General features: G+C 44.9%; 1 protein-coding gene across 2 annotated transcripts in view; it reads left to right on the top strand.

The window, feature by feature from the left end:
- Nucleotides 1-20,717, top strand: part of ALPK3 (alpha kinase 3) — a 51,304-nt gene that overhangs the window by 25,151 nt on the left and 5,436 nt on the right. For both annotated transcript variants that reach the window (XM_036842766.1, XM_036842765.1), the window contains 8 exons: nt 10,045-12,136; nt 12,787-12,934; nt 13,310-13,437; nt 13,594-13,629; nt 15,841-16,121; nt 16,680-16,768; nt 17,572-17,795; nt 20,165-20,213. In XM_036842766.1, the coding sequence (XP_036698661.1) occupies nt 10,045-12,136; nt 12,787-12,934; nt 13,310-13,437; nt 13,594-13,629; nt 15,841-16,121; nt 16,680-16,768; nt 17,572-17,795; nt 20,165-20,213 (3,047 nt within the window). The remainder of the gene's footprint in view (nt 1-10,044; nt 12,137-12,786; nt 12,935-13,309; nt 13,438-13,593; nt 13,630-15,840; nt 16,122-16,679; nt 16,769-17,571; nt 17,796-20,164; nt 20,214-20,717) is intronic.

Raw genomic sequence — 20,717 nt, 5'->3', positions numbered from 1 at the left:
TTTTAAATTAAAAAAAATTTTTGGCCACACCGCGCAGCTTGCGGGATCTTAGTTCCCTGACCAGGGATTGAACCCAGGCCCTTGACAATGAAAGCGCAGAGTCCTAACCACTGGACATTCCCTCTTATTTCTTTTTAAGCTCTGTTTTCTCCATATGGGTCCAGCATGCCTCTTGTTAGCATTAGATATTTTAAAGGCCACTGCTTCTGGGATATGCTGCTGCTGCTTCCCTACGCTGTCTTGATTTCCTTTCCTGGAAATAAGGGGTATCTCTGACAGCTCAAGTTAGGCTTTCATCTTGGATATGGATGAGGAGCAGATGCTAAAACTCTGGCCTCTTGGGTTGTTAAGAGTGTCCAGAGACCGTCTCCTTGAGCCCAGCCATGCTATTCAGGGAGCTCTTTCCCTGGGCAGAAGCAATCTTGCCTAAGGTACTTGGTGAATGGGAACTGGCCTTCAGTGTCCTCAAAGGCTGCTTTTTAGTGCCCTAACCTGAGATCTTCTCTGAGACTGGCTCAGATCTCTGGAGCTGAGGTACAGGAGCGTGGGGATATGGTGGAATGCCCCATCTGCCCAAATCCTCAGAGTGGGTGGTATAGACATGAGAGGGCTCTGCTGAACGCCTTGAGACCTCACAGGTCTTTACATCCTGTACGTCCTGGTCCTGAGGATGATCATCTCAATATGTGGAAACTCCCCTTGCATAATTAGGGTGCTTTGGTTTTCAGAGACTATGTGAATATAAGTATTTTCTGAGAGCTGTTGAAGGGAGGGGGGGCTTGAGGAGAGACATGATCGTTGCCTTAAGAAATTATCTAACGAATCCAGGGGATTAGACTTGCACCAAACCATAAGCGCAAAGAGGCTGTGGTGAATGTTATTGCAGTAGGTTTCTAGGGACGGAGAGTGGGGTGGTCTGCAGTCACGAGAGAAGGCATCTGGGAAGAGGCTGGTTGGCAGCATGTATAGGGTTTATTATTGTAAATACCATAGTAGAAAAACATCAAATATAATTTTTTTAATATAAAAGAATGCCCATAATATCCCCAGATAAAAAGAAATTAGATAGGTTAAAGAGAGGAAGGAAGACATTCTGGGAAGGACAAATAGCATGAAGCAAGGGTAAGGTGGTAGGTAGGAATGCACACCTGCTTGTCCTAATCTTTTTTAAATTTTTAAAAAAAGTTTCTTTAAAAAAAATTTTTTTTTTTTTCCCCATACTGCACAGCACGTGGGATCTTAGTTCCCTGACCAGGGATCAAACCCATGCCCCCTGCATTGGAAGCACAGAGTCTCAAACACTAGACCACCAGGGAAGTGCCCTGCCTATCCTAACCTTAATGCCTAGATGCATTTAAAGCCTCTCAACACTTTTTCTTCTCTTCTGTGTCTTGTGTTCTGCTTTGGTTTGTTTAGCACTAACTGTAACATCATCCAGTCTTGGGAGTGAGACAGAAAGGGGAGAGAACTAACATTTTTTGAATATCAGCTTCCAGTAATGCTGGGCTAGATAATTCCAACCAACTTTCCTACTGAGGGCAACTAATAAAGCTGAGCAAAATATAATAATGTCTGCTTGAAGGCACTGGAGAGCTAACAAAGGGAAGAATCACTTGCCCAGGATCTGGGAGGAGATGGAAATCCAGAATGGTGAGCTCAGCATTTGGCATAGCTTTTGTCCTGGGGTTGTTTGCCACTCCAGAAGGGGAGAATGAGAGACTCAGCAGTGTTGTAGACAGCCTCAAGGGACTTGGGAGACCAGAATTGGAGCCCATGGTCTCAAGAGTGGTAGCCCTGGCAAACCCCCTGGTCTTTGGGTTGGGAACCCTGAAGGTTTGCACCATAGGATTAAGGGAACCAGAGCAAATTACCCTCACGGGGATTGAGGCTTAACTCTGAGTTACCTGGGTGACCAAGAAATATCTCAGTCCTTGAAATCAGATTAAGGTGGTTCAAGATACCTTGCTCCCAAGCATCTGGAGGATGATAACATCATCTTAAGCCTCAAATTATTTTTGAAAAATGTTTCAAATGTAATATTCAGCACCTAAATGAAGATAAGCAGGCACACAAAGAGAGGAAAACATGAAAAAGGGGACTTCCCCGGCAGTCCAGTGGTTAGGACTCAGCACTTTCACTGCTGTGGCCCTGGGTTCAATCCCTGGTTGGAGAACTAAGATCCTGCAAGCTGCGCAGTGTGGCAAAAAAAAAAAAAGAAAAAAGAAACATGAAAAAGAACTAGCAAAACCAGCAGACAATATATTCCAACTTTTGGAATTATCAGACATGAACTATAAAACTAAAACTATACATTCTATATTCAAGAAGATAAAAAGGCAAGATTGAAGATTTCAGCAGAGAACTAGAAACTATAAAAAGTGGCAAAGACTTTAAAATGAACCAACTAGAAATCCAGAACTAGAAAATACAGTAACGAATGTTAAATTAGTTATTGCGGTTATGGTAGTTCCAGTTCTGGATAAGATGGAGTAAACACCATCCACCCTGTATCTTCCACTGAATGCAACTAAAAACTTGGGCCAAATGCATGGTGCAGCTACTTGATGACTTTGATAAGCAAATAGTAGCAGACAGACTGAGGAATAAGACCAGAATTAAGTACCACTGATTCAGCAGTATTTACCCTTAAAAAAATCTAGTATTCCCTGGCCTGGTCTTAATGCAATCAGAAACTCAGAAATAAGCATCAGGATGAACAGAGAGAGCTTTAGGAGAAGCCCTTTTGAACAGGCTTGAGGAATAGGAGAGGAATCTCCTGGTAGTGACAGTAGCAGAGGCCACAGGGGTCTAAAACTTTGAGGGAGGACTGGAAAAGGGAATCCTAAGGACCCCGAAAGTAAAGGGTAGATCATGCACAGGAAGAAGTTTGGGAAAGTGACTTTATAAGCTGTTTATAAATTCCTGGGCTTATTCTCAAGCTGTTCATGCATGGATCTGGTTCTGAACATTGTATCACAAGGAACTAAGAGACCATCATCCAAGTCCCAGACTGGCCACTGGGTGGCACACACACAGGACAGATCTGAATAGCACTGCAAAGACTTTGAAAATGGACCTGACATTGAAACTACAACCTCAGAATGTTGAATGGAACTTGCAGCCTGAACACAACCAAGTAGATTGTCTGCTCAGACAAAAATATTAACATTCTCTATAGGATTTATACAAGAAACCAGAATCTCATAATATTCAAAATGTTCCAGATATAATAAGTATTATTTGGCATATGAGAAAATCAGGAAAATCTCAACTTGCATGGGAAAAGGCAGTTAAAGAATGCCAATGTCAAGATGGCAGATATGTTGGAATTATCTGACTTTAAAGCAGTGACAAAAAGTAAGGTTGAACACTCTGGAAATAAGTGGAAAGACAGAAAGTCTTGGCAAAGAAATACAAGATATAAAGAACAAATTGTTCATTTCAGAACTGAAAAATAAAATAATTGAAATAAAAAAGACTTGCTTGTTGGGCACAACAGCAGAATGAGGACAATAGGGAAAAAGTCAGTGCACTTTGAAGATAGGTCAATCAAAAGTATTCAATCTGAATAACAGAGAGAAAAAGACATGAACAGAGCTTCAAGGATCTGTGGTGCAATATCAGAATGTCTAACATTCATGTCATTGGATACCCAGAAGGAGAGAAGAGAGTGTGGTGCAGAGAAAATATATGAAGAAATAATGGCCGAAAACTTCCCAAATTTGGCAAAAAAACCCCCACAAACTTACAGATCAAGAAGTTCAGCAAACCGCAAATAAGAAACGCCCACAGAATTCCATGCCAGGGAACAGCATAGTCAAATTGCTGAGAACTGAAGACAACAACAACAATAAAATCTTGAAAGTAGTCAGAGAATAAACGACGCACTATTTATAGGGGAACAGTAACTCGAATGACTGCAGATTTCTCATCAGAAACAATGAAGGTTAAAAAAGGAAGTGAAATAATATTTTTTAACTGCTGAAAGAAAGTATTTTTCAATCTATAATTCTACATTCAGCAAACATATCTTTTAGTATTGAAGGTGAAATAAAGACATTCCAAGATAAAGGGAAACTAAGAGAATGCATTGCTAGCAAACCTGTTCTAAAAGAATTGCTAAAGTAAATTTTTCAGACAAAGGGAAATGATACAAGGAATCTTGTAAATACCTGGGTAAACATAATAGATTATTCTCTTCTTGAATTCTTTAAAAAATGTTTGAAGGTAAAAAGTACAGATTATAACATTGTCTGCTAAAGTTTTTAATGTATGTAAATGTAACATATAAAGAGGGAGAGGGTAAAGGGACCTATGTGGTGGTAAGATTACTACATTTCACTTGCAGTGGTAAGATGTTGACTCTAAGTAGACTGTGGGAAGTTAAGTGTATGTATTGTAAGCCCTAGAACAATAATTAAAATACAAAGAAATATAGTAAACATCATAATATGTAAATTAAAGTGGAATACTAAAAACTTTCAAATAATCTACAAGAAAACTGGAAAGGGGAAACAGGAAGAAATAACAGAGGGAACAAATAGAAAACAAATAATAAAATAATTGATGTAAGTTCAAACGTATAAATAATTATATTAAATATAAGTGGTCTAAACACATGAAGTAAAAGAGATTGTGAGACTGGATCAAAAAAAAAATTCCCAACTCTATGCTTTTTAAAAGAAATTGACTTCAATTCCAATGATATAGGTAGGTTAAAAGTAAAATAATAGAAAATATATACAATGCAAACACTAATCAACTGAAAACTGGACTGGCCATATTAATATCAGACAAAGCAGACTTCAGAGCAAAGAAAATTACCAGGGAAAAATAGTGAAGTACATAATGATAAAAGAATCAATTCAAGAAAATGAAAATGAGTTTGCCCCTAACAACAGAGCTTCAAAATACATGAAGAAAAACTGGCAGAACTGAAAGGAGAAATAGACAAATCAACAATTATAGTTGGAGACTTTAACACGCCTCTCAATAACCAATTGAACTAGTAAACAGAAAATCAGTGAGAATAGAAAAGAACTGAATAGCTTTATCAACTAACTGGATCTAATAGACACATAGCATACTCCACATAACAACAGCAGAATACTTATTTGTTTCAAGTGCATATAAAACATTCACTAGAATAGATCATATCCTGGGTCATAAACAAACCTTAACAAATATAAAATATTTGAAATAATACAAAGTATGCTCTCTGACAAAAATGAAATTAAACTAGAAATCAGTGACAGAGGATAATAGGAAAGTCTCCAAACACTTTTAAATTAAATATCACACTTTTATGGATCAGAGAGGAAGGTCTTAAGGTCAATTGGGAAATATTTTGAACTGAATGAAAGTGAAAGTACAACATATCAAAATTTTAGATGCTGCTAAATCAGTGTCTTGAGGAAAATTTATAGCATTAAATATTTATATTAGAAAAGAAGGTCTGAAATCAATACTCTAAGCTCTCATATTGAGAAACTAGAAAAGGAAGAACAAAACTAACCCAAAGCAAGCAGAAGGAAGGGAAAAATAATAAAGAAAAGAGCAAAAAATGAAATTGAAAACAGTAAAACTATGGAAAAAAATTAAACCAAAATCTTGCTATTTGAAAAGATCAATAATATTGATAAGCCTCTAGCAAGACTCACAAAGAAAAAAAAATAAGAGAAGACACAAATTACCTGTATTCAAAACAAAAGAGGAGCTTGATTGTGGTGATCATTTCACAGTATATAGATATATCAAAACATCAAGTTGTACACTTTAAATGTATACTGTTTTGTCAATTATACCTCAATAAAGCTCTTTAAAAAAATAAATGAAAGGAGATATCACTAGTGACCCTGCAAGCATTAAAAGGATAATAAAGGACTATTATGAAAAAAAATGCACTCACAAGTTCAACAACTTAGATGAAATAGAACAATTCTTAAAAAAAAAAAACTACCAAAACTCATGTAAAAATGAAACAAGATAATTTGAATAATGCTATGACTGTTAAGGAAATTGAATTTGTAGTTTTAAATCTCCTCCCCAAAATCTTTAGGGCCACATGGTTTCACTGGAAAATTATACCAAACATTTAAAGATGATGAAGCCTCAGTATGAGCCCTGGGTCTGGGTTTCATCAAGGAAGTAGATTCCAGGTCCTTGACAATGCCCTGCTCCATCCCTGTTAAGCCCCTGACTTTGTATCCTGCTTCCTCAAACCAGCACTCTCTCCTCTTAGAGTGTCACAAGCCATAGTACTTGCCATTCAGTGGTTCATTCCTGTGAACCTCCTATGTGCCTCGGTCTGTGAAGGATGCAAAGGTGATTCAGACTGGTTCCTTAATCTCAAAAATTTTACAGAGAAGACAGAAAGACAGGATGGCAAATTAAAACTGCTAATGTTCTTTGTAATGAAAAAGCCCACAGAGAACCAGATAGGTTCACCCCAGCTCACACAGTTTTTTATTTTTAAGAAATACATGACATTCCTCCTCACTTCTCCATACAGTTCCAGATGCAGACACACACCCCCGCCCCCCATAGTGTTTAGAGAGGTCAGTCTTTATAGTTATTGCACACCAAGTCTAACCCTGGGCCTGTGCTGGGCCCTCTTTGAAAGGGAAGAGTTTACAGATTAGCAGGTGACACATGCATAACTGCCACAGAGAATGAGGGTATAATAATAGAATTAGGTACATTTGCCATGGATACATAGGATAAGAAGACACTTACGTTTTTTGGGGTGGAGAAGGGAACTCAGAAGTCTTCTAAAATGAGAAGAAACCTGAGTGAGGTCTTCAGGGAAAGGAAGGAATTCTCCAGGTGAGCAATGAGAAGGCTGAGAATGTCCAGCAGAGAAAAAACAAAGTGGTTATAAAATAGCACAGTAATCAGCATGGTACGTTAGTGTTGTGGGATGGAGTGACCCAAGAGATGAGCCTGGAGAGACAGACCTGGGTCCCCTGCTGAAGGACAGGCCTCACTGATCACACAAGGGTCTATTTACTTATTCATTTTCATTCTTAATTGGATTTTGTTAAATATGTGTCATAGGCACATGGTATAAAATCCAAAAAGTATAAAAAGTATTTAGAGAATATTAAATCTTCACCCTTTCCCTACCGCCACCACCCCATCCCTCTTCCTGAAATAAGTTGCCATAACTGGTATCTTGAGCATCCTTCCAGAGCTATCTTCTGTACATTTACAAATATGTGTCTCTGTATTTTCCACATAAAGGTGGCATATGATACTTTCTGTCCTATACCTTGCTTTTTTACTTGGGTATTTATTTTATTTATTTGGGGTGTGGATGTACCATAATTCATTGGATCAATCCTGTATTGATGTAATTTAGGTAATTTCTAGTCTTTTGCTATTATAAACTATGCTGCAATGAGTATCCTTGTATATATGTCAATTTGCACATGAAAGTATATCTATAGGCTAAATTCCCAGGAGTGGAACTGTTGGGCCAAAGAATATAAGTATTTTTAGTTTTACTAGATAATGCCAAATTACTATCCATAGAGGCTGTGCTGATGCCTGTTTCCCCATACCCTGCCAGGCAGGGAGTAGTCTTAAACTTTTTGCTCTTTTAGGCTAGGACTTTTAGGCTTTAGCCTGTAAGTGATGATAAGCTGCTGAGAGGCTTTTAAGGAGGGGAGTGTCACAATCAGATTTATTTTTTATTTTTTTATTTTTGTTTTATTATTTTTAATTTATTTATTTTTGGCTGCGTTGGGTCTTTGTTGCGGCACGCAGGCTTTCTCTAGTTGCAGTGAGTGGGTGCTACTCTTTGTCGCAGTGCATGGGCTTCTCATTGTGGTAGCTTCTCTTGTGGAGCTGGGGCTCTAGGCGCGCAGGCTTCAGTAGTTGTGGCACGCAGGCTCAGTAGTTGTGGCGCATGGGCTTAGTTGCTCCGTGGCATGTGGGATCTTCCCGGGCCAGGGCTCGAACCCGTGTCCCCTGCATTGGCAGGCAGATTCTTGACCACTGCACCACCAGGGAAGCCCAGCTCCAAGGTGTTTTTGTCTGTTCGTGTCTTACTGGTTCTCAGAGAAGTTGGAGGAGCGTTTTTACTAACATTCTTCGGTCAGTCAGACTTACATTTGATGGCTCCTGTTATTCACCAAACTCTTCTATTTTTTTCGTATTCATACCATTCATTCAGAATTCCATATGCAGTAAAGTAACTTTAAGTTCTATACTTAATTTAAATATAATTTAATTAAATACATATTAAGGTCTCATACGTTCTGTTTGCTTTGGTTTTGTGTGTGGTTCTTTTGATACTTAGAAATATTTGTACATAGTAATTTATAATTTAAATTTTATGTAATATCATCCATAATTTTATCTGTTTAGTCAGTGTGTTTTACTTTTTTATGATGAGCAGTGATCGTGTTTCCACTTCCTCCCTACCTTTTTTCCCTTTCATTTTCTATCTCCTATTATCCCAAAGTTTTATTTCTAAGTGACTATCTTTGTATAGTTGAATATGCTGTATTTCTGTTACCTGGGTTTTCAGCTTTGAGTCATGCCTTTGATTCCTGGCTTGTATAAGTGATACAATTAAGGCACTTAACTCCACTTGTCATCTTCTTCCCCTTTCCCCTTCTGTGCTAGTTGTATCGTTTCTGCATTGTCAGGGTATAAACACTGACATTCTGATCTGCCACTCTAAACTTTTTTGGTTTTAGTCTTGGTTCTATGGTTAAATATATGTTCAGTGTTCACCATCAATTCTTTTGCTGTGGTTTCCCCAGTCATCTTTTGGTTGACCAAAGTTTGTTCTCCAGTAGTTTCCTCCAGGGCCATGGAACACTATTCCTTAAGTTCTTGTATGTTCAAAATCTATTTTCTTAGCAATTTTCATGTATTTTTGCTCATGTTTTTTGAGATCTGCCTCCGGTAGGCTGCTCCACTGTTCTTTTCCTGACTGTTGGACGTCTCCCTTGTATGTCTTCTGCTTGATTTCCACCCAGTCCTCCATGATCCTACAGCTCTTGCAACCTCCCAGAGTTTCATCTATCTGCTTTTGGCAATCCTTACCCATTTTTTTTTTTTTTTTGAGACTGTAGGTTTTATTAGCCTCCATTTCCACTAACAATGGAATTTGCTTTGTTTTTTCTTGTTTACTTAGTTGGTTTTGATTATATCCAACAGGAAAAGAGGCAATTTACTGTTTTATGCCAGTATGTTTAGATAGAAGGTCCTTTAATTATATTTAAATGTGTGACCATATAGTATAACAGCAAAGAACATGAGATTTGAAGCTAGACACACCTGGCTTCTAAACTAAACTCTACCGCTTACTATCTGATAATGGACAAACCATATTCCTTCTTTGACCATCAGTGTTCTTATCTCTAAAATAGAGATGATTCTTGCAACTATTTGATATTGTTGTGAGGAGTGAGGTAATACATATGTGATAAATAGGGGCCTAGCATGGTGTTTTTGCAAATAGCGGGTGTTCAGAAGGGTAACGTTATAATGTTTCATGGATCTCCTGGCATAGGTGTCATTCATAATGACTTTAACCCTCTCTGGATGGCATTGTGTAATTACCACTCACTCAGCATTAATAACGATGCTGTCCCTGTTGCTGTCAAGGAGACCCTTTGGCACTCTCCCACTTCACCCCTAATTCTATCCAGGGCAGTTAGTGCCACAAGAGAGGGACAGATTGACTGCTCGGAAGCCCCGGGGAGAGGACACTCTCCTCCGAATGGCAGGGTTGAGGGGTGGGGTAGCACGTGATCAGGGGCTGTCAGGAGAGGCAAAATTTCTTCAGGGAGAGATGGGGAGGGCCAGAGCTAGACCTGGATTCTGGGTATTCCCTGGTCTAGATTCTGGGATCAGGGATTGGGTGGGTGGGCTTGGGACTCTGTCACCCCTAGCCGGCCTGAGAAACCAGGTGGCAGGATTCTCATCATGGCCGTTCTGGATGAGGTCAGAGGAGGTTGGGATATTGGATTGGAAAGAGATCCTAAGGCACGTGTAGTTAAGTTCTTGCTTCTGTCTGTGTGTTCTCAGGTCCAGGAGTCCCAGGCAACCATGGCTCCTACCACATTGGCCAGCAGCAGCTCTGATACAGTCTCTGCTGGTTGCAGCACCTCCAGAAGTCAGGACATCATTGAGCCCATGGACACAGAAACCCAGGAGGACAGGAGAGCATCTTCCGATCAGAACATTGGAGGCAAGAAGAATACAGAGGTGGATAGGAAGATGCAGGTGGATGGGAAGATGCAGGGAGACGGAACACAAACCACCCAGAGGACACAGGCAGATAGGAAGACACAGGTGGATGTTGTGACACAAGAAAGTGAGAGGTCAGAGTCAGGCAGGAATTCCCAGGAGGACGTGATGGCACGAGGAGAGGTGGGGACCCAGGCAGATGAGAGGACACAGGCAGACAGAAGGGTGCAGGAAGACAAGGGGGCATGGTCAGAGGGGAGCATTCCCACAGCCATGAAATGTTGGTCAGAGAAGGCGCCCATGACCGGTATCAGCCCACAGTCCAGGGCCCCCAAACGCCCACCTTCAGAGGATCCTAGGTCCCCTCAGATTATTGAATGCTTTGAACAGACCCCAGAAGAGTTCTCCGTCCCAGACAAACCTGATTTTATGCTCAGATCTGACGAGGCAGCAGGAACAGCCTCCGGGAACCGTGAGGAAACTGTGCCAGGTCCCCTGGTGGGGGGCCTCACGCGCAAGGCACAGCTGCCTCCTGAGGGCAGTTTGGAGCAGGTGGGAGGAGAGAGATGTCGAGGGCCAGAGCAGTCGGGTCCAGTTAAGGACAAGCCCGAGGAGGGCCTGTCCCAGGGCCCCAAGCAGGAACAGCCAGGAGAAGTGCCGCCTGTGGATCTGGGTGGCTGTCCTCCAGCGGGCCTGAGCCCCCAGGTGCCCACTCTGCCCTCTCTTCCTGGGGCTGGCCTGACTGATAACTCACAGCAGCGGCTGCCCAGCACCCCGGCTTCTCAGCACATGAGCACAGCTGCCTTCCTACCCTCTGGGGACCAGGCCTCGCTGAGTTCTGCCCCCCCACTGCACCTGGGGCCGGGCACCCCCAGCCGGAGTCACCCGCCAGGAACCAGGGCAGCAGACGCTGAGGGGGCCTGCGCCAAGGTGCCCGGTGTGGAAGGGAGGACTTCAGGCTCCCGGACTTGTGACCCTGGCCTCATAGACTCCCTGAAGAGCTACTTGCTCCTGCTGCTGAAGCTGTCCAGCTCAGAGACGAGTGGCAGGGGCCCCGGGGCCCAGGGGGAAGCTGCCGCTGGGGATCAGGCACCCTCACCCTATCTGGCCCCCACCGTGGAAGTGGCCGGTCTGAGTCCCCGGACGTCACGGCGCATCCTGGAGCATGTGGAGAACAACCATTTGGTGCAGAGCGCGCAGACCCTGCTGCTGAGCCCCTGTACCTCCCGCCGCCTCACCGGCCTCCTGGACCGCGAGGTGCAGGTTGGCCGTCAGGCCCTGGCTGCTGCCCGGTGCCCTGGCCCCAGCCCCCTCTCTATCCCTGCCATCGTGGTAGGTGAGGAGGAAGGCCCTGGGCTGACCTCAGGAGGATCCAGTGAGGGTGAGGGAGAGGTTTCCCTTGAGGGGCCTGGCCTCCTGCCGACCTCCCAGGAGAGCGGCATGGGTGGGGCGCTGGTGGGGGTGGGTGGGCAGGCAGCCCCTGGACAGGGACTGCTGTCAGCAGAGAGTGGAGCCCAGGAACCCTTCCGAGAGGAGGAGATCCCCGGGGAAGCTCTGACAGATCTCCCCGCAGCTACGCCCGAGGAACTGGCTCTGGGGGCCCGGAGGAAGAGGTTTCTCCCTAAGGTCAGAGCAGCAGGAGATGGGGAGCCAACCAAGCCCGAAGAAAGGGAGAGCCCCTCGGGTTCCCCCCGGGGGCCCCGGAAGGGTCTTGCACCTGGGCCCCCGGGGAGTCCAGGGCGGGAGAAACGCTCCCCTACTCAGGGCAGAAAGGCAGGCATGCTGGAGGTGCCGCGGGCAGAGGAGGGGCCGGCAGCAGGAACCCTGGGCTCCAGCCCGAGAGCCAGCGACCTGGAAGCAGAGCTGGCCCTGGAGGAAGGCAAGCAGGGCACTCCGGCCAAGCCAAGGAGAGCCAAAGACCTGCTAAAAGGTGAGCAACAGGTACGGCTTCACAGGAGCGGGCTGCCCGCAACAGGGCCCTGCTGGGGTAACCCTGCCTGCTAGAGGTTTAGCGTACCTCTGTAAAGGGTATTCTTACGTAATAATCCCACAGGCTTTGGAATCAGAAAGGCCACTTGGAGTTGGAAATAGTACCAACTTTGTAACATTGTGAGGGTTACATGGGATAGAATAAATCAAGTACTCAGCACAGGGCCTGGCTTCAGTAGTATCCTAGCTCTATCATCATCATCACCACCATAATCGCCTCTTTGCAGACTTGTCCCTCGAGTACAGAGTGGTATGGACAGGATTCAAACGCAGGGTCCTAGGTTTAGGAGCCTAGGCTGCAAACTGAAGTTCCTCTCTTGACTGCTGTCTGCGGCCTCAGCTGTGAGGCTCTCCCTGGCCTGGAGTGGAGGTGCCATACTATGTTCTTTCTAGCTAAGATGTGTGCTTTGAAGTCAGGGCAAAAGCCTCAGAGACACAGGTGGGACCCAAGTGAGGGCTGTGTGGAGGCTTAATCCCATTTTCTCTCAGCCTGTGCCACCAAGGACACCCTGGGAAGCAGGGGTAGGGCCAGAGAGGGCACACGATGGAGGGGAAGTGGTTTGTTCCTCTCAACTGTGCCCCTGCTTCCAGCCCCACAGGTGATCCGGAAGATTCGGGTGGAGCAGTTTCCTGATGCCTCGGGCAGCCTGAAGCTCTGGTGCCAGTTTTTCAACATTCTTGGTGACTCAGTCTTGACATGGGCCAAGGATCAGCGCCCAGTGGGCGAGGTGGGCAGGAGGTAAGCCAGCTGGGTACCACCTCCACCTGACCTGGCTCCCTAATAAATTACAGCAGCAATACTGTGGGGGGCATTGTCCCAGCACTTTGGATCTACGTCCTCATTTAATCCTCACAAGATCCCTATGAGGGAGATTCTAGTATTCCCATAGTGAAGAGGAGAACATTGGGGCTCAGAGGTATTAAGTCACTTGCCCAAAGTCACACAGCTAGTGCAGTCCTGACCTGTGTGATGCAGGCCCAGCTCTTCCCAGAGCTCTCAGAGACAGGGCTCACAGCATTCTCTGAGAGCGGGGTCTGCGAAGCCTCAGGACCGCAGGCTGGCCCTGGGCTGTGCCATGGTGATGGCCTCACGGAGAGGGTCTCCTCTCTGCAGTGCAGGGGATGAAGGGCCAGCGGCCCTGGCCATCGTGCAGGCGTCCCCCGTAGACTGTGGTATGTATCGATGCACCATCCACAATGAGCACGGCTCGGCCTCCACTGACTTCTGCCTCAGCCCCGAGGGTGAGTGTGAGCTCTGCCCCCCCTCCCTGGGGTCTCTGCCTGGCCCCCACTGGGTGGGGGGGGGGCGGCGGGGAACAGTCCTCTTTGCAGAGGTGGAGCTCTCTCTGGGCAGACCTGCCTGAGGATAGCGGCTTTCTCTTCTCTTTCTCCACACAGTGCTGTCAGGATTCATCTCCAGAGAAGAAGGTCAAGGTAGTGCCCCTCAGGGGGAGGAATGGGTGGGCCTGTGTCCCTACCCTGCTATCTGCAGGGGCTTCTTTAAAGACTTGGAATCTGTTCTAAATGCCATGTTTATCTCCACATACAGCTACCCTTTGCCTCCTAGTTTAGGATATGGTTTGTGGAGGAGGATGGGGGGGGACAGCTGTTTCAGAAGATGAGGGGGGAGGAAGTGGCTAAGGGGACGTCCTACAAGGAGTTCATTCAGCCTGTGCCCTTTGCCCATGTCAGAGCCCTTGATCAAGAGCAGGACTGGCCACCAGGGTACTTCTCACCCTGCCAGCTCCCTCCCCGGAGTTTCTCACAGTGGTCTGTGGACTCCTGCATTCGATTCACACAGGGAGCTTGCTGAAAATGCAGTTACTTGAGCCCTACTGCAGATACTCTTAATCACAATCTCTGGGGTAGGACCTAACACAATTGCATGTCAGTAGATGCCCTGGTGATTGTGATACACCCCAAAGTTTGATAAGCATTTTAAAGGCTCAAATATTAGGGGAAGAGATGTATTGCTCCTGCAAAAGACACACTAAGGATTAGGACCGTGAAGGTGGCTGGTGATGGAAAGGTTTCTAGAGCTTCATTTGCCAACTAATACATTAATTCCTTCCTTCGTTCACTTATTTACTCATTCATTCAACTAGTGCCTTTTGTTCAGTTATCAAGTCAAATTTAATCAATATTAAATATAACCTCACCTAAAAACTAAAAAAGCCTAAAAACTTAGTAATAATACTTTATTATCATCAAATATCCAATCAGAGTTTCCCAACTTTCTCATAAGTGTTGATTTATTTGAATTAGGAACCACTCAGTGCTTTTGGCTAATATAATCCCTTAAATCTATCAAATGTATAATAGTTCCTCCTCCCTCATTTGTTTTCCCCCCTTGCCATTTATTTGTTGAAGAATTTCTTACATTTTGGATTTTGTTGATTATATCACCATTTAACATGTTGCTTCATTGATGTGCTTCCTCTAAACTGGTAATTAGCTTGAGATGCTTGCTCCAATTCAGGTGCAAATTTTGGGTTGTGTGAACATTTCACAGGTGTGCTGTGTATTTCCTTTTGCATCCTATCTGGAGGCATGTGATGTCTGATTGTTTTAGTAATGTTAAGAGTGATCACTGGGTTCGTTCAGGTGTTTTCTGCTTGATCTATCCCTTTTAAACTTTAAAAAACGGTATCTGATACAACCCCTGTCATCATCTAGGGGTTTTAGCAGTCACTGATTATCACCTAAGTCCTTTATTTCATTAAGGTTTGCAACATGGAGTATTTTAATTCTGTCATTTCTTCTTTATTCATTAGCTGAAATTTTTTGGAAAAGAAGAAATGGTTATTTGGTAATCCTGATACATATAGGTCCAACAGAAAATGAAGGAAAAAATACTTTCTTTTCCTCCTTGCTCTTATTAGATTTCAGAATAATGAGTTGGTGCCCTAACATCCTCCAAAGGTCATGAATGAGGGGTTTTTTTTCCAGAGGGAAGGTTTTTTTTAACTTATAATTATGAAAGTATGGATTTTTAACACATTTGAATGTTCAATACTTTGCAGTTATTTTGCTGTTGTTGTTGTTGGTAAGATTGTCTCATTTTTTGCCAGTAGAAGCCTCTTCAGGTTGGCTCTTGTGTCTTTCTGACAAGTTGCCAATTGTTTATGATACCTTACTTGCTTTATGGTCCAGAGATGTTTCAGGTCAGTCTAGGACACTTCCTGCCCTAGACCTGGAATCAACCATTTCTTTAGGGAGTTCTGGTTCCTTTTAGTGGAAAATGGTATTTAGTGATCCCAATTTGAGCTACTGCTACTGGATTTGTCTCACAAACTTTTTGTTTCAAACATGTTGGTTGAGATGGAGTCATTTATTCATTTGATCAAAACACTGAATTCTAAAACAAAGTAATTCTGATACTCTGTATTGATTGCTGCTTCCTCAGAAAACCCTGGCCTTCCACAGACACTGGCTGAGCCCTTGCTCTGTGCACACATGAGCACTGTTGAATGATGGCGGTTTTACCAGATACAGTGTCTGCCCTCAGGAGGTCATAGTCCATAGGCCCCCCCCCCCCAGTGCACACCCAAAGAGCAGTCATGGACAGAGTGGTGGGGTGCTATGGGTCCCACAGCAGTCAGTGGGGAGCTTCTAGTTTTCCACATTTCTCCTGTTCCCCTTCAGTTGGAGAAGAGATTGAGATGACCCCCATGGTGTTTGCTAAGGGTCTGGCTGACTCTGGCTGCTGGGGGGACAAGCTCTTTGGGCGCCTGGTGAGCGAGGAGCTACGAGGGAGTGGACACGGGTGTGGCCTTCGGAAGGCCTCCCAGGCCAAGGTCATCTACGGGCTGGAACCCATCTTCGAGTCAGGCCTCACGTGCATCATCAAGGTGTCCAGCCTGCTTGTGTTTGGGCCCAGCAGTGAGACTTCTCTCCTGGGCAGAAACTATGACGTCACCATCCAGGTACTGTCCCATCCCCCTGCCCCATCCTTCCACTCTCTCATCCCTCCCCTTCCCAGCCTGGGTCCTATTGGGAAGCCCAGTATGGAGGAGGAAGCCACCTTAGTCTCAACTTTACCTCGACGAGAGCCTGAGATGTAGTCCAGGCTACATCTTTGGGGCCATAGTTTTCAAACTGTATTTTTCAGCAGAAAACTTTTTTCACTGCCCTCAAAGATATCTTTCACAGAAGCCTTATTTGGGAGTTAAAAGGGGAGTGACTGTGGGCGGGGTCGGTACCTTGCTCTCCCGAAGTGTGGCCCCTGGGGCATTGCCATCTATCACTAGGGCTCCAGGAAACACACTTTGGAAACCACTTTGAAAACAAGTCCAAAGCCTCTTGTTTTACAAATGAGAAAAATGAGGTGCAGAGTAGGGAGGAGGGTAGGAATGAACCCTACCTCCCCCAGGGCTGGAATCCTCCCTGCAGCCTCTAGCAGATGGCCTTCCCACTAAGAGCCAGGCACATAGAGAACCGGGATGCTTCCTTGCTGATCAGAGTTGGTTCCCTTCAATCCACAGGGGTGCAAGATCCAGAACATGAGTCGAGAGTACTGCAAAATCTTTGCGGCTGAAGCCCGGGCTGCACCTGGCTTTGGGGACGTGCCTGAGTAAGTGCACAGGGAGGGGGCCGTGCAGTGTGCAGACCTGTTGACTTGAGCTTCTGCAGAGAACCATGATTTCACAGCCTCCTGGGGGCCTTCTGAGTAATGGCCATGTGCAAATGGGCCCCCAGCTAACCCCATGCTCAGTTCAATGGTTCCACAAAATCTAGAAATAAAGACCTCAAGATTCACTGCCCACTTTAGAAGAGCTTCTGCTCTGGTCTTCAGTCTCCTCCCACCCACCCTAATTCCCCACTCCTTTGCCCAGTTTTTGCTGATTGCAGAGTTTGGGCACAGCAGGTTCTGGGCCTCTCTGAAGGTGATGGGGTAGGCTAAAGCTTCCAGGCAAACTGGTCAGGATTCTAATGTGGTAGGTGGGCAGGGTCAGTGTGGATTTTTGTAGGAGTCAGCTACACATGGAAATTGTTTTCATTTTGAGACTTGGAACTTCAACTCTTGAGTATTAGGGTCTAGCTGGCATTGAGCACAGTCTGGTTGAATCCTCTCAGGGGTATTCCTTTCTGTTTGGCACATACAGGTCTTAGTCCCTCACTCAAGCACAGAGGCCTCCTGGGGATATAGCAGGGTTCAGTTCTAATCCCACTGACCTCAGAGAATGGAGGAGGCCTCCATTTCCTTTCCTGAACTCAGGGTGGAACCCCCCTTCCTTGCTGTCCTTCAGGCTCAGAGCTGAGAGTTCTGTTCTTGGAAAGGCCTTCCTTTTGGATCCAAGAGTGTAGAATTGAGGTGGAGGGAGGAGCTCTCTGGGGCCATACTTCCTGCTCACCGCAGGGTGACACTGTGTTTAGGATCATCCCACTGTATCTGATCTACCGGCCTGCAAACAATATCCCATATGCTACCCTGGAGGAGGACCTGGGCAAGCCCATGGAGTCTTACTGTTCCCGGGAATGGGGCTTTGCTGCGGCTCCAGCAGCATCTAGCAGCTCTGAGGCCGTGCAGAAATGCCAGACCTTCCAGCACTGGCTGTATCTGTGGACAAATGGCAGCTTCCTTGTCACCGATTTGGCAGGTATGAGGGTGTGAGGTGTGCATGTACATGTGCAGGAGAGCATGCGGAGGGGCAGGGTCACAGTTCTCGTTTACTAGTGTGCAGCGCACTTTTGCACGTATTCTCCTTTGCTTTCACAGTAACCTTGTAAAGTGCATTGGACGGGAACCACTTTGTATGCAACGCTAATACATATCAGGGCCTCATGGAGCCTAGTCTATAACTGCAGTTGTATTTAAAGGAGTACACTCCAGGCTTCACTTAAAATTAAAAAGGAATTTACTTCAAAGACCGTTACATGGGATCTAATTCAAACCCCACAACCGCGTTTCCAAAATCTCCCTTTCCTTCTTCCCTGCAGCTCTGCTCTGAACTTTCTTACTCTCCAACTTCCTAAACTCTCTCTTCCATCCCCGCACACATAGCTTTGCAGTCTCCTCCTTCCCCGCTCCCCCCTCTGTCTTTGGTAGCTTTTTATTATGTAAACAAACTTAGTCTCTCTTGCTTCTTTTTAGTTTATTTCTATTTCTCCCATTACTCAGATTCTCCCCAACAAAGGAAGGCCAGCAAGCATGAATTCTCCTTCCTTCTTTGACCACTCCTTTCCAGGCCTACTCTCTGTAACCAGACAGGGCAGGGGAGAGGAAAAGATAAAATTCTCTCTACAGTGAGAGGACTGGAATGCTGGGAATATCACACACTATTACATTTTATCCCTGATGTAAATAAGTGAGAAAACCAAGGGCCAGAGATAGAAAACTGGCTTAAATGTGCTTTGCACTGGGGTTAAAGAATAAATATTAATAAAATAAATATTGTATATACAATTCTATATATTGAAGGGAGGGGGGCTAGTAATACATTAAACCATTATCATTCACTCTATTTGTTAACTCATAAATTTTTCTTTCCTTCCTTCCTTCCTTCCTTCCTTCCTTCCTTCCTTCCTTCCTTCTTCCAACATTACTAAATATTGGGAAGATAAAAAGGTGAATTAGGAATAGCCATTGTCCTCAAGAAGCTATGATAAGTATACCAATTTCTACAATGAGATGATAACATAATATAGTAGAAAGACTTGAGAGTCAAAGAAATTCAAGCCTAGGTCTCATCATTTTCTAGCTGGGTCTCTGTTTTACAGAGAAGAAAACAAGCTCAGACATGTTAGGTCATTTAATCTCTCTGAGCTTCCGTTTCCTTTCCCTCTCTAAGAATAATCATATCTTCCCTGCCTATCTCTCAGACTTGTTAAGAAGATTAAATGAGACTGTATTTGTGAAAGCCCTCTGCAAACCAAAATTCTGTGCAAGTGTAAGGGATCATCATTATTATAATGCAAAATGGAATGTGATAAATGCTGAAAGAGAAATGACAAAGAAATTAATATTTATTGCATAACTACTGTGTTTCAGACACTAAGTTATAGTCCTACACATACTGTGATCTTCTCAATTCCCCTTCAAGATGGGCAGCATTATCCCTACTTTTACTGTCGAGGATTAGAGAGAGTAAGTGACTGGCCAAGCACACACAGCTCCAAAGTGACAGAGCTGAAATGTAAATCCAGGTGTGCCTGGTTCTCAAGCCCACATTTGTGCCACTCTATCATCCACGGGTACTCAGGCCTGTTAGTGAGAGGTGGGTTCCTGGAGGAAGGCAACCGGACAGTGTACAAACAGGGAAGGAGAGTCACAGGCCTGACGCATGAATGCTAAGATGCTGGGGTGGCCTGGCCAGGGTGGGAAATGTCTCCTTTGTCACCACTTGCCTGGATCTGTTCTTCAAGGCTGTCTTAACCTAGGAGCCCATCTGAGCTTCTTGAAGTGCTTGCTTCCTGCCTTTATGAGTAGGTGGAAGCCAGTCTTATCCAGTGTTAACGTTTCTGCTGGCCCAGCCCAGAAATACCTTCACATTTCCACCTTCTCCCTCTTGCCCAGATGGGCTAATCTGTTATGAGGAAGGAGAAAATTTTAGCTCAAAGCCAGAGGCCAGCTCAGTTTGTGACCTAATCTCATCCAGTAGAGGCAGGATTGCACAGCTGGAAGACTTTTGGATCTAGGAGTAAGAAAGACTGAACTTTGATTCACGGTGGTCATTGCACACAGACAGTGTTCAATTATTAAATGAATGAATAAATGTGACTTTGCTGCAGTCACTTAACTTTGAGCCTATCTCCTCACCTGTGAAAATGGGAATATTATTACTACTAATAATACAAAGATACCCACACTGCCCATGAGACAGGCCAGGGTGATGCCCAATGAGAGGGTACCTGAAGATGTGCCCTGCAATCTGGCAAGTTCCCATCTAAAGCGATATCCATCTTGGAGACATGGGGGCCCTAGAACCAGTCCAGGATGCCATCAACTCCCCACTCTCTCTCTTTTCAGGGGTTAACTGGAAAATGACTGATGTGCAGATTGCTACCAAACTGCGAGGGTGAGTGCTTCTTGGGGACAGAATGCCCTCTGAGAGTCTGCTCAGGGTGTAAAATGTCAAAGTTCTTCTGGTTCTCCATCCCTGAGGTGCTAGACCTGTGACCAAAGAGTCCCACTTGCACCCGTGGCCATGTAGTAATGTCTCAGGGGCCACTGATCCCCACCTGCTGTGCCCCTGACCCCAGATCTGGACCAGTAGCTCTTGATGCCCATGCACAGGACTACCTACAGTCCTGGGCTCTCAGTGTACCTGCTCCTCTTCCTTCTCACTTGTGAAAGCTCATCAGGGTGCAGATAAGCAGGGCCCTGTGAGTAGAGTGGTGAGCTGGAGTCTGCTCTAATTTATGTTAATAAGGCAGATCATCCTCACACCGAGTGATGTCCCACCTGATGAATTCCACAGGCCAGGGTGTAATGAGACCTCAGTTTAGAACTGAGGTTTTGGATGCTGCCATCTGAGGTGACCCCAGGTGGACTCCCCAGCACCCCGAGGTAAGGTAGGGTG

Source organism: Balaenoptera musculus, chromosome 2 (assembly GCF_009873245.2).
Source record: "Balaenoptera musculus isolate JJ_BM4_2016_0621 chromosome 2, mBalMus1.pri.v3, whole genome shotgun sequence".
In the NCBI taxonomy this organism is placed as follows: domain Eukaryota; kingdom Metazoa; phylum Chordata; class Mammalia; order Artiodactyla; family Balaenopteridae; genus Balaenoptera; species Balaenoptera musculus.
Note: the sequence above shows the minus strand (reverse complement) of the source record. Positions and strands in the feature narration are given on the sequence as shown.